The following is a 14,372-nucleotide window of genomic DNA, read 5'->3' as shown; positions in this document are numbered from 1 at the left end:
GCATATAAGTGTAGTGGCATTATCTGATGGCCCATATAACAAAACTGCTTTACAAAGTTTGTATCTTTTATTCTACAAGCTTCCTTATCACTGCAATGTCATGAAGACAAGACAAGATGCACAACAGATTTCCAGTTAGAGGGACGAAAGGGGAAATCAGACTGCAAGGCAACTTTTCAGATTTCCTGGCAGCTGGTTACCAGGAAGAACTGGCAGACAAATCAGATCAGGTCCCCCTTTTAGGACAGTCTAGGACCAGAAGCAAAATCTCAGATGAAGAGGTCTCACATTTAACATAGCGATGAGGAGGAATTTCTTCTCTCAGAGCTGCGAATAGGTGAAATTCTTTGCAACAGAGGGTGTTGAGGCTGAGATAGATTTTTAATCAGTAAGGGAATCAAGGGAAATGGGGGAAAAAGCAGGAAAATGGAGTTGAGGATTATCAGATCAGCCATAATCACACTGAATGGTGGAGCAGACTCAGCGGGCTGAATGGCCTACTTCTGCTCCTACTTCTCATGGCCTTGGCCTACGACCTATGTTGTAGAGAAGGAAGAGTGATGAAACAAATCCATAAAAAAATTCTTTAATTACGTAAGATAAAGAGAGGGGAAAATAATAAACAATGCACAGAAAATGAAGAAGCAAAGATGCTAGTATACAAAATAATGGGGTGTTGCAAATGGGTGCAGCATATACAGAATCTCAGATATAACACAGTATGGAGCTGGAAGAACACAGCAGGCCAGGCAGCATCAGAGGAGCAGGAATGTTGACGTTTCGGGTCAGACGTTTCTAAAGAAGGGTCCCGACCCGAAACGTCAACTTTCCTGCTCCTCTGATGCTGCCTGGCCTGCTGTGTTCTTCAAGCTCCATAATGTATTATCTCCAACTCCAGCATCTGCAGTTCTTGTATATCCATATACAGAACCTCAGCTGTGCTAGGGGATAAGCAAGAAAGGCAGTCCAGGCACTGGTCTAGAGAGAAAGAAGATAAATTAGAGAAAACAAATCATGCAAGGGTAATCTTTTATATATCTCAATGGCTGTTTCAGAAGTACTGTTATCAGAATCCTGGAACTGGTCATCTACCCAAAATTTAGATCACAGTGTATTCTACAGGGCACAAATAATCAGATAACATGAATACAGTACCTGCAGTGGTCCAAGGATGGAACTAGTCGTGTACATAAAGAAAAGCCGTAAGTAACTGAGAATGTTGCCAAAAGCAAACAGACCCTCTGCCACTAAAGTGGGATGGAAAGCATCCCAATCCTTCCTGTCTCCAATCGCATGGAACTAGAGAGACATTGGAAAAATTCAGTTTGTACAAGAAATAATGTGACTTAGAGATTACATTTACTTTTCAAAAGTAAACATGCAATTGCTAATCCAAAAATATAACCATTATGCAACCGTAGCCAATACACTCTCCTAGCTCATTTATGAATTTAACTATGATATTGTGTCTCATGCTCAATGTCACAATTTCAACTATAGCCCAAGCAACCACCTAATGTTTGAATGCTTCTGTAGAAGCTTGGGCAGCTGTGTTGTAGCAATAAGTAAAGGGACTTATGGTTGTTGCATTTTCAGAAACCACTGTCACCAGCGCATGGTGTTCTGGTTTCAGTAATGTGGCCACAAATCCTCCTTTCACTTTGCTGAGTTGGACCCTGACCAGTTATCAGTATTAGTGGTGAGTCTAAGTAGAAGAGGCACTTGTCATACAGAACAAGGTACTTTTATTACAAGAAAGAATGGGGAGCATTTGCATTAACAAGCTAGGCATAATTATCAAGGAGTCTTGGGAGCTATACAGGATATTTATGCTCCCTTGGGTACTCAGACAGTATTCTACAGTCTCCATTTAAAGATTGTGTGACATGATCAGATTGGGGGGAGTGCAATGTAACATGAATATTAACCAACTCTTTCAGAGCAATCATCATACACAATATCTCCCCCAAGCTTTATGCCCACCCCACTCCACCACCTCCCCCCTCCCCCATATTCATAATTATACTTTCAATGGAGTTCAATGTAAGCAAGAGTGAGGCTATCCATTTTGGGCCAACAAAGAATAAATCAGGGTACTTTCTGGGATAGTATGAAGTTAAGTACAATGAATGTTCGAACAGATTTGAGGGTTTAGGTGCACAGATGGAAAAATGGCACAAACAGTTGCAGAAAATAATCAAGAAAACCAATGGGAATGTTGGTCTTTATATCTAAAGACTGCTGTGTAAGGATGGAGAAGTTATGCTGCAGTTATACAAAACCCCGAGTATAATAAGCAAATCTGGACACCACACCGTAGAAAGGTTGGATTGACCTTGGAGGGGGTAAAATGTAAGTTTACGAGAATGATTACTGGACTTCAGGGGCTAAGGTGTGAGGATACATTATATAAATAACAACCGCTTTCTCTAGAATCTTATTGAAGTCTTCAAGATATTAACAGGAAAGGACAGGGTAGTTAAAGATAAAATATTTCTAATGGTAGGAGATTCTAGAACTCAGAGGCATAGTTTAAAACTTAGGGCCAGACAATACCACAGAGAGATTGGGAAGCATTTCCATACACAAAGGGTGGTAGAGGTTTGGAGCTCTCTTCCACAAAAGGCAGTGGAAGCTAGATCAGTTGTTGATTTTAAATCTGAGATGGATACATTTTTGTTAAGTAAAGGTATTAACGGATATGGCCAAAGGCAGATATATGGAGTTAGGCCACAATCAGTCATGATCACAGTGAATGGAGGAACAGGTTCGATGGGCTGAATGGCCTACTCCTGATCCTATATATTACATTTACCACTACCAGGCCCCCCAGAAGTCACTGACTTTACAAATGCAGGAGACTTCACAATTTTCCTAAAAATCACTCTTCAGATGTCGAAGCACAGTAGGTCTTCTCCTGGAGTACTGTGAACCTTGATTCTGACTCTTTTGATCAAGATTCTGCTTTTGGGGGAATCTTTTATCTCTTGGATATTCTTTACAGAGGATGTTGTCCTGGTAGATGTGGTTGTTGGTCCATTATATTAAATGGAGTACCTTTAATCTCCTGAATTCCCTTTGCAAAAGAACACATTTCCCTGTTAACTCAACAATTTGCACCATAGCTTTTAATCTCTTTAATGTACATCATGAGATATAGCTGCTTTGTTGAAACAAGTACTTTTGTTTTTGCAATGTTCTTGGTTTCTGGACCATGTAATTTACTTTTAATTAAAACAGGCAACCTCTTTTCACAGTATCCCAGATCTTCAGACTAGGTAATAGACCGTGGGGTGGCACAGTGGCTCAGTGGCTAGCATTGCTGCCTCACAGCGCCAGGGACCCAGGTTCGATTCCACCCTTGGGCGCCTGTCTGTGTGGAGTTTGCACATTTTCCCCATGTCTGCGTGGGTTCCCTCCAGGTGCTCCGGTTTCCTCCCACAGTCCAAAAATGTGCAAGCTAGGTAGACTGGCCATGGAAAATTGCCCATAGTGTTGAGGGATGTGTAGATTAGGTGGGTTATATGGGAATGGGTCTGGGTGGGATGCTCTGAGAGTCAGTGTGGACTTGTTGGGCCAAAGGGCCTGTTTCCACGCTGTAGGGATTCTATGAGAAAAAAAAACTTATTTTTGATGAAGTCCTGAATCTGTGGAAACTGGTTTGGATTCCATGGAGTCGTATGCAGCTCATCTCCACTTTGTTCAAGCAAATTTTTTACTCTAAATCTCCAGATACATATGGGTTGAAGTAAATAAGGTTTTTCCTTCAGCTTAATTCAGTTGGATATCTTCAGTCACCTTCTGTAGTTGTTTGACAGGCAAACTAAACTTATTCGCACCTTTTGCAGTGTCACTGCAAGCCTGCTGTTCATCCATCACTGACTTTGTCACTTGCATTGATTGCTCCATTTTAGAAGACAGAGGATTGAACATTTCCACCAGTCCTGTAAAGTCTGTGACTTCTTTCCTGTTGACTGTATGGAACCATTCTCTTATGTCCTTATAGGTAATCTTATTAGATTCTTTCTTCAGTTTAGGTTCTTCCATGAGTACAGGAGGTACAATGAAGTCTTGGACTGTCTGCTCCTTGTCTGGTTGCTAAACAGTTGGTTTCTGAAGCAGTTGTTCTCTTAACTCTTGTTGAATTACTGCAAGGATGCTGAGGATTGGGCACACATTTTCAACTCTTGTACACTTTGGGTTGTAGTGCTACTTGTAGCATATCTTTAATCTTAGCAGTTGTTTCACCTGGACCATAAAGTTCTATTGCTGTAAGCTGTACTCTTTACTTCTTCAGCCATGGTATCTGATTTCACAGTCGTTCCAGTATTAAGGTTTAAATTGACAAGATATTCATTGACATAAATAAGCTCCATGAAAGGCAAGTTGATTAAATTAATACTTTCGTTCAAAACAGCAATTTCTCTGAGGAGTACCTCTGGCATCTTTTCTAATGGAGGTATATCATCTAATGCAAGCACCTTTGTTTTTAAAATAGCAGTGGGTGCTCTACTGTACATACATGTGGTGTGACCAGTGTTTCTGCTGTTCTGAAACTGTCTTACTTCTGTGTAATTTCTGGAAGCCATCTAAAGTTTTATAGACACAGCATTCCTTTCTCATGGCTGGGCATTGTTTGTGCATGTGTCACCCTTCTGTCTCACAGAGCTGACAGTGACTCTTAGAATCTGCTGTTTGGCTTACTCTTCGCATCTTAGCATCTGTTGTTTGTCACATGCATCTTTAGAGTATTTATACTTTATAAAATGAACGGACACTGTTGCTCTCCTGTGGTAAAGTTATTCTTCTCTCAGGATCTCAGATCTGAATTTTTCAGTTCTGTTTCCAGCATTATTTGAATAGCCTACTTTTTTCTTGCTTTAGTCATTCACAGGATGAGGACGTCACTGGCTAGGCAGCATTTATTGCCCATCCCTAATTGCCCAGAGGGCAGTTAAGAGTCAACCACATTGCTGTGGGTCTGGAGTCACATGTAGGCCAGACCAGGTAGGGATGGCAGTTTCCTTCCCTAAAGGACATTAGTGAACCAGATGGGTTTTACCGACAATCGGAGTTCATGGTCATCATTAGATTCTTAATTCCAGATATTTTTTGAATTCAAATTCCACCGTCTGCTGTGGCGGGATTCGAACCTACGTCCCCAGAACATTATCTGGGTCTCTGGATTAACAGTCCAGCGATAATACCACTAGAACATCACCTTCCCGTACTCCAAAGTTAAATCTACCATTGACTGTACGAAGTCAAAGTTTCATTAAGCTTTTCAACAAATCTGTCTCATATATTCTCATTTTGAAGTTCATTATCATTATTTTCCACTAATCTCTAGATGCTTTTTATCAAATTTCTCCTGGAAGTTGAACACTTCTGTTAAATCTTGTTCATTTAATAATGCTATTTGCTCTTGGATTGAAGCAATTATCAAAAGCTTTCAGGACGTTGTCAAAAATATGTGTTCTTTTTAGTGTTCTAGCAATTAATAACATCATCTGCTATAGGATCTACTGAACACAATATGACATTAACTTGTTTCAACTTCGGGCATAGTGTTTGAGGCAACTCTGTACCTTAAGAACTATCTCCTCCAAGATGCCCAATTTTACAAGTTCTGAAGAAGGGTCACTGGACCCAAATCGTTAACTCTGCTTTTTCTCCACAGATACTAACAGACCTGCCGAAGTTCGCCAGCACCTTTTGTTTTCGTATCCCATTTATGTTCTTTCTGGTTCATCTCTGATTTTGATTCTTTGTGGAAGTCGTATTTCTCCTTTTTCTCCCCCCGCAGTGCACTTGGAAGTTCTTATTACAATGAAGTGGTTTTAAACTGCAGTGTTTTAATACTGCTTGTAATCTGCTGTTCTCTGAGACTAAATGATTGTGTTTAATCAATGCTGTCATTGTAAACATTGCTAGGCACTGTATTACAGTAGTGTAGTAGTTTGTCCACTCATCTCCCAACTACTCTACTGCAGTTAAAGCATACCAAATTCTTCAACAAACCTCTAAAAATTTTGTTAAATGATGTTTTGTAGTAATTTACTGCTTCCAAGCTTCTAAATTCTGTTTCATTGTAATACTCACTCTAATGTTCACTGTGTTTTCCCACGTTCTGTAGCCAAGATGCAGATTTCCCATTTCCTTAGGGGCAAAATGAATGCTTTCCTGCCTTTCACAAACCAAAGCACAATGCACTTTCTTCAGCATTTTTTTAAAGTTTCTAGCTGGAGCCTTTATAAATCTTCCTGCCGAAATTGTGGTTTAATCACGGAGTCCCAGTTCTTCCAAAACTAAAGTTGCTTCTGACAGCCTCTTCTGCCTTAACCTTTCTTCAAATTTCTCTAAATCCACTCTTTTCTGGCTGAAATAAAATTCTGAGGTATTCCAGATAGTGTAGCCCTAGTATAAATTACTTTTCTGCCCGTTCCAAGCCTTGACAAGTCTTCTCACAATGATAGCAATGATTGCACTTCAGATGTGAGAAGTGCATTTTTTAAAGAATTCCTTTGCTTTCGCATTCTGGTCTTCGTACTGTTTTTGTAAAGACCGCCCTCCTTTCAGGGATTTGTAATGTTGGTTGTGGTGCCTTCCTCACTTCCTATAGATCCCTCTAGGGTTATGGGGAACGAGCAGGAAATTGGAGCTGAGGTGGAGATGAAATCAGCCATGATTGTATTAAATGGTGGAGCAGGCTTGAGCAGCTGAACTGCCTACACCTGCTTCTATTTTTATGTTCCCCTTTACAAAGGCCTCTGTCTTTTTCTCAGTGTGGCTGGCATTTTCTCTTACCCTAGCCAACTCAAATATCTTACCCCTCTTACCAATTTCTTGGTGAAGATTTGTCAATGGAATGCTGAGTTCTCTTGTTGCTGCTGACTATTGGTTTTATGTTTCAGCTGATTGTGCATTCTTAAAGAAGGAACATTCTTAAAGTGGTAATTCAACTTTCTTCAAAAATCTCTCTCTTCTTTCTTCAGAGTCAAATGGATTAAACCTAAGCTGCCTACCATGTTGTGCTTACAATGTCTTATTTTCAGACACCACTTCCACCAGCGTATGGTATTCTGGTTTTGATATAGTAGTGAGCAGTGAGCTTGATTTAAGTGGTAACCTAGCTGTTTATGAGCATTTGTTAAATAGTGATCATAGTAGCGCTTGTAAGAGACAAGCAAAGATCGGATACTAGACTTTTGGATTTAAGTAAGGAAAGCCTAAATGGTATGAGGCAGAGATTGTCCATAGCAAACCAGGAAGCTCTGCTAATTGGTAAAGCAACCAAGAAACAGTGGAGAATGTTCAAAGAAACATTTGATGCTACTCAGAAGCAGTTTGTATCCATCAGAAGGAAAAGTTCCATCTCACAAAAAGCACAGCCATGGACATTTGAGGTGGTAAGGGACAGCATAAGATTAAAAGAAAAGGCTTACACACATGCGAAGAATAGTACAGATTCCACAGAAAGGGACAAACATGAAGAGTAATAAAGGGCCACAAGGCAAGACTGGCTAAAAAGGATTATGAAAGGAAACTTGAAAGGGATATAAAAGACAATGAGAGATTTTATAGTTATATGAAGGAAAAGTGATTGTTAAGAGTACTACTGGCCCACTGAAAGCTGAGAGTGGGGGTATTATCAATGATCATGGGGAAATGGCAGACATGCTGAACAATTATTTTGCCTCAGTATTCACAGCAGAAATGGAAGATAGTTTGCTGCAAGTGCCAAAGAAATTGACACAGGATCGAAGCAGGGTCCAAATAAAATTAGCTGAAGTAAATCATTAACAGCGGGAAAGCTAATGGAAGCAAGAGTGACAAATCCCCAGGACCTGATGGTTTCCACCCACAGATATTAAAAGGAGATAGGAGAGCACATTAAAAGATTATGGTCATGGCATCACCAAAGGTCCCTGCATTCAGGAGTTGTTCCTCTGGATTGGAAATGTGCTCATGTCACTCCGTTCTTTAAGAGGTATGACGTAAGGAAACCGGGAATTACAGACCAGTTGGCCTGGCATCTGTGGCCAGGAAGTTGTTGAAGCCTATAATCAAGGACAGGGTAACTGATCATCGGAAAAATTTCAGCCAATCAGGGAGTCAGCATGGATTCAGGAAGGGTAGGGCATTTTTGAAGAGGTGACAAAAGTAAGTTGATGGATGCTATTTGTATGGACTTCCAGCAGGCTTCTGACAAAGTTCCACACAAGAGACTGTTAGCTAAGGTGCAAGTCCAAAGAATTGATGGCAAATTACTGACATGAATAGGAAATTGGTTGAGGTGGCAGGAAACAGAGTTGGAATAATGGGTAAGCACTCAAATTGGCAAGATGTGACTAGTGGTATCCCACAGGGGCTTCAATTATTCAAAGTATTTTCAAACAACTTGGATAATGGCATAAAAAGTCAAATATCCAAATTTGCTGACAACACAAAATTGGGCAGCATCATAGACAGTGTTGATGACAGCACAAAATAGGATACTGATGGATTAGATGAATGGGTGACGCTGTGACAGATGGAAGTGTAGGCTCAAGGGATTGAATGGCCTACCCCTGTTCCAATGTTTCTACGTTTTCAATTCTCCTTTCCTCCATGTGGACTCTCAGCCCTGTCTAGTTATCAGTGGTACATAATTGACCCCTGGTGAGTTTAAACACAAGACATGTCTCGCAATAAGCTGCTCTGTTATGTATAATGGCAATCCATAGAATTAATATTAACTTCCTAGATATAATTATTAAGGACTCTCGGGAGCTGTGCAGAATACATCTGCTCCCTCCATTACTCACGCAAGGCTCAACTGTCTCACCCAAAGACTGGGTGACAAGTGAAGCACAACATAACATTAACTTTAATTCCTTCAGAACCATTATCTTGTGCAGCCACAGGTTCTCAGGGCATTTCAGTGAACTGTTTTCGACAGGTTCCCAAGATTGCCGAACCACTGTCCTGGGCAAATGGTGATGGCTTTGCAAAGCACAGATCTGCATAACCTCTTTCTCTAGAAGACAGCATTCTGTCCTCCACAGAGCTGTCTCCCCATTAGTGCCCCTGCTGGTGCCTGTCGTCAGCCCCTGGTGGTAGAAATTGTACTTAAACCTCTGGGTCTAGAGCTGCTCGAGGTATCCCTGCAAGACCATGTGTAGTCTCCCCTGGTAAAAGTCAGCTCAAACTTCCCCAAAGAAAATGCAAAATTCTGTGATGCTGGAAACCGCAACCAAACACAGAGAGAGCCAAAGAAACTCAGCAAGTCTGGCAGCATCTGTGGGAGAGAAACAGAGTCCTCTGAATTAGAATAGGATAGAATCCCTGCAGTGTGGAAAGAGACCACTTGGCCTATCAAGTCTTCACTGATCCCCTCAACAGTATCCCTACCAGACCCAGCACCCCACCAACCCTATCCCACATTTAGCAATGTCAGTCCAATCAACCTGCACATCTCTGGACTTTGGATAAGGGAGGAGACTGGTGCACCCAGCAGAAACTCATGTAGACACAGGGAGAACATGCCAACTCCACACAGACAGACACCCAAGACCAGAATTGAACTTGGGTCCCTGGCGCTGAGAAGCAAAGTGCCGACCAATGTGCCACCATGCTGCCCCAAGGAAAATAAACACCCCAGACGTGAACTACCATTGTTACCTGTACAACTGCAGAAGAAAAGTCCTGCATTTGTCCAGAGGGGGAGCCAAAGTCTAAAGGAAAACCATCCTTGCATTTTCTGCACAATCTCCACTGGGAGCATTGTGCAGCATTAGTAACAAGATCATGTGCTGATTGTTGAGTCAATGAAGTGTGTAATGAGAAAAGTGGCAGGGAACGGTTGAAGAAAAGGTCAAAGCAAGATACTTAAAAAGTGGGGGTAATAACATAATAAGAATTATTCACTGGAATTCTCATAAAGTGAATCAAAAATCTGTCTAGGCCATTCTGGGAAACTCTGAGCATTCTTTCCAACAAGACAAAGGATAACTGAAGGACAGATCAATTCAAATTACTACCACATTCTATCTTATAGCTGGATTCGCAATAGTTTTGGCTGAATGCCCACGATCAGGTCCCTCACTGAACAGAAAATGAGAGTGTTCAATGAAAAATAAATTCAAAACCGATATTGAAGTATAATGTTTCCTCTTGTCTATCAATAGATAGGACATTTAGACTATTTAACACTTCTAATGGACAGTGATCTTGCACAGATAACTTCATAATCAGGTTCTCGTCTATTTATTTAACTTTTGCAACATCTCCTTTCACTCAATGAGTAAGCAGTCTTCACATCCAAATAGAACCAGACTCACCCTTCTCCCTTGTTTACCTTATTATGGGCCACAACTTTGAGAGCAAATGTTGCTAAATACAATGAGTTCATGACAAAACTGAGTTGATTTCGAGATTCCTCCATAAAATCTTCAAGTCCATCATACCACAGTCGTTTCACATCTGACCACACCATTCCTAGAGACAAATTGTACATAAGCACATTCCAGAGGAGAAATGATACATTCAAACCAGAGCCAACAACGTCTGGGTTTACAAACTGCATGCAGAGAATAATGACTACGTTTCTCAGTGTTAAGACAGACTACTGGCAAATGTTACTATCACTGCAATGCAACATTTCTCATTTTTAAAAACTGCATTATATTAACTAAAACAAATACTCAAAGCAAAGATAATGTTATTGAAATAGTAAAGAAGTCTGGATTACTTATTCTTTAGGGTTTTGCAAATTAGATAGCATTCAATTTGGAATTAAAACTGAAAATAACTTTTTCTTCTAATCAACCTGTTCAGAGATGTTATTACACATCTCTGGAGCAGGTGGGACTTGAACCTAGGCCTCCACAGTCCAGGGGTAGGGACACTATTGTCAGAAAAACCCACCTCGTTCACAAATGTCCTTTAGGGAAGGAAACTGCCATCCTTATCTGGTCTGGCCTACATATGACTCCAGACCCACAGCAATGTGGTTAACTTTGAACTGCCCTCTGGGCAATTAGGGATGGGCAATAAATGCTGGCCTAGCCAGAGACGCTCTCATCCCGTGAATGAATAAAGAAAAAAAAACCTATCTGTGCCACAAGACAGCCCCTTACATCTATGGATAATATCTTATTCACTGATAGAGTAATACTAATCTGCTGAATATTCTAATTTTATATTTACATAGCACATTTAGGTGTACAGATTAATACTATCTTCCTAAAAAAAAAAGCACACTACTGCTGGAAATGATGCTGGAAATCTGAAAATAAAATCAGCAGTCCTTGAAAAATCAGTAGATCTAGTTATAACTGAGGAGAGAAAAAAAGTTCACATTTCGAGTCCAGTATGACTCTTCTTTGGAAGGCTACTTTTCTGTTTTGTTCAACCTCCAGAAACGCTTCAGTCCTGCCCCACTCAAAACAACTGATTTTAAGAGTATCCACACCATTTTGAAACTGAACTCCATATTCTCAAACTTCCACCCACATGATTTTTTTCACTTACCAATCCTTGCCTGACCGAGCACCATCGGCAATCAAGTGGTAGCTCCAATATTATGCTTCTTACTTTCTAAGTCTTCTTAAGAACAATCTCGTCTGGCTCTACTCTTAGGTTCTCTTAAACATTCTCCCTTTATGTTCTCCCTGTACGAAGTTTCTCTTTCCACGTCAAGTACTTTTAGATAGACATTCTTTTATATGAAGAGTATAAAACAAACGTAAACTGAAGACATACCTTCCCTCTCTCTCAGATTCTTGCTAGAGATGCTCTTAACCAGACTCCAGGAGGTGTACTGAAGTCACTCCTGTGAACGGTCCATAGTTAACATCCTCCCTGTACTCCTAGAGAGTTTTTGGTCCTCAACATTATACCTATCCACATCAGCACACCCAAAACATAGGGAGTGAATTAAAACTGTGCCCCTTCAAATGGTTTTGCAATCCATCTAGTCATTCAGTGGTTAGCACTGCTGCCTCACAGTGCCAGGGACCCGGGTTTGATTCCACCCTTGGGTGACTGTCTTTGCACATTCTTCTCATGTCTGTGTGGGTTTCCTCTGGGTGCCTGGTTTCCTCCCACAGTCCAAATATGTGCAGGGTTGGCCATGCTAAATTGCCCATATAGTGTCCAGGGACGTTTAGGTTAGGTGAGTTAGACATGGGGAAATGCAGGGGTAGGGAAATGAGTCAGGGTGGAATTCTCTTTGGAGGCGTGGTGTGGACTTGTTGAGCCAAATGGCGTGTTTCCACACTGTCGGGATTCTATGACCTATGGTTCTATGAAAACAGTGAGTCTGGTTTATATTACCTCCCACCTCTGATTATTTATCACTTTTAATATAAAACTAACAATTTGGAAAAGAAACAAAACTAAGAATCCATTTCTAATCACTGCACTTCATATTGAGATACCTTCTGTATTAACAGCACTTGTTTCGAGGAGAGATAACTGTTCATAAATTCCAAATCTAACGGATCAAATAAGATTTTCAAAATGCTCAATTAAGATCTTCCACAGAGAGGCTAAATTCACATAATAACTAAAGGAGATAGAAACACAGGAACACAGAAAATAACAGCAGGCCATTCAACATGGTCATGGCTGAATCTCTACCTCAACACCACACTGCTGTTCTCTCCCCATACCTCTCCACACCTTTAGCATCTACAAATCAATATCTTTCTTAAATATATTCAGTAACAGACCCCATAATCTTCCGCGGTAGAGAATTCCAAGGGTTCACTATCTTCCGAGTGAAGATATTACTCCTCATCTCAGTCCTAAATGGCCTACCCAATATCCCGAGACCATGACCCCTTATTCTGGAACCATCCGCAACCTCAACCCCACCCAGGAGAAACATGACGCAGAAAGGATATGCACCCCTGCATCCGGCCAGAATTTTGTTTAGGTCCCCCCTCATTCTTCTAAACTCCAGTGAATACCTAAACAGAAGTTGCTGGAAAAGCTCAGCAGGTCTGGCAGCATCTGCGAAGAGAAATCGGTGTTAACATTTCGGGTCCAGTGACCTGAAACTGGACCAGTAACGTTAACTCCAATTTCTCTTCATAGATGCTGCCAGACATGCTGAGCTTTTCCAGCAACTTCTGTTTTTGTTTCTGATTTACAGCATCCGCTGTTCTTTCAGTTTTTATCCAGTGAATACATGTCTGATTAACTCATTCTCCCCTCAAATGACAATACTGCCATCCCCAGACTCAATATGAGAGCCTTCACTGCAGTCCCTCTATGGCAAGTGTATCTCTTCTTAGGTAAGGAGAGCAAAACCACACACAACACACTCTAGGTGTGGTCTCATCAAGGCCCTGTTCAGCTGCAGTAAGACAACTCTGCTCTTGTACTCAAACCCTCTTGTATTAATGGCCAACATTCAAATTGTCCTCCTAAGTGCTTGCTGCATCTGCGTGCTTGCTTTCAGTGTCTGGTGTACAAGCAGACTCAGGTCCCTTTGCATATTAGCCTTTCCCAGTCTGCCATCGGTTTTTCATATTGAAGTGGAAAACTTCACACTTTTCTATTTTATAGTGCATCTGTTAAAAATATCCCATTTGTAAACTTGTCTAAATAGCTCTGAAGCCTCCTTACATCATCCTCACCACTCTCACCAAGACTGTGCCGTCAGCATATTTAGAAATTTTACACTCGGTTCCCTGGTCCAAATACATATTGTGAATAGCTGAAGTCCAAACACTGATCCCTGTGATACGCCAGTCAAAATGACCCGTTTATTACCACTCTACTTCCTGCCTGCAAACCAACTCTCAATCTATGGCAACAAAGAACGGTACAGCACAGGAACAGGCCCTTCAACCCACCAAGCTTACACATGATGCCTTTCTAATCCAAAAACCTTTTGTATCTGTATCCCTCTGTTCCTTGCCTATTCACGTACCTGTCAAGAAACGTTGACATTGTATCCGCCTCCCCCACCTCCTCTGGTAGAGCATTCCAGGTACTTTACCACATTCTGCGTAAAAAAACTTGCCTCTCCCATCTCCTTTTATCTTAAACCTATGTCCCCTAGTAATTGACATTTCTATCCTGAAGAAAAAGACTCAGATTATCCATTCTATCTCGGCTTTTCAACCTTGTAAACTTCCTTTAGGTCACCCCTCAGTTTTGGACATTCAAGTGAAAACAAACCAAGTTCATCCAATCTCTCCTCATAGTTAATCCCTTCCAAACCAGACATCCTATTAAACCATTTCAGAGATACCAGGAACTGCAGATGCTGGAGAATCTGAGATAACAAGGTGTAGAGCTGGATGAACACAGCAGGCCAAGCAGCATCAGAGGAGCAGGAAGGCTGACGTTTCGGGGTCTAGGCCCGAAACGTCAGC

The 14,372-nt window shown here is 41.1% G+C and overlaps 1 protein-coding gene across 1 annotated transcript in view; it reads right to left on the bottom strand.

The window, feature by feature from the left end:
• The window catches only part of trpc1 (transient receptor potential cation channel, subfamily C, member 1), a 61,716-nt gene that overhangs the window by 23,502 nt on the left and 23,842 nt on the right, over positions 1-14,372 (bottom strand). Inside the window, exons 8-9 of the mRNA XM_048604489.1 lie at positions 10,340-10,606; positions 1,156-1,299 (exon numbers count right to left, since the gene is read on the bottom strand). Coding sequence (XP_048460446.1) covers positions 1,156-1,299; positions 10,340-10,606 — 411 coding nt within the window. The remainder of the gene's footprint in view (positions 1-1,155; positions 1,300-10,339; positions 10,607-14,372) is intronic.

This window comes from Rhincodon typus, chromosome 13 (genome assembly GCF_021869965.1).
Source record: "Rhincodon typus isolate 14 chromosome 13, sRhiTyp1.1, whole genome shotgun sequence".
NCBI lineage: Eukaryota > Metazoa > Chordata > Chondrichthyes > Orectolobiformes > Rhincodontidae > Rhincodon > Rhincodon typus.
The sequence above is the reverse complement of the archived record's forward strand: the minus strand, read 5'-3'. Positions and strand labels throughout refer to the sequence as shown.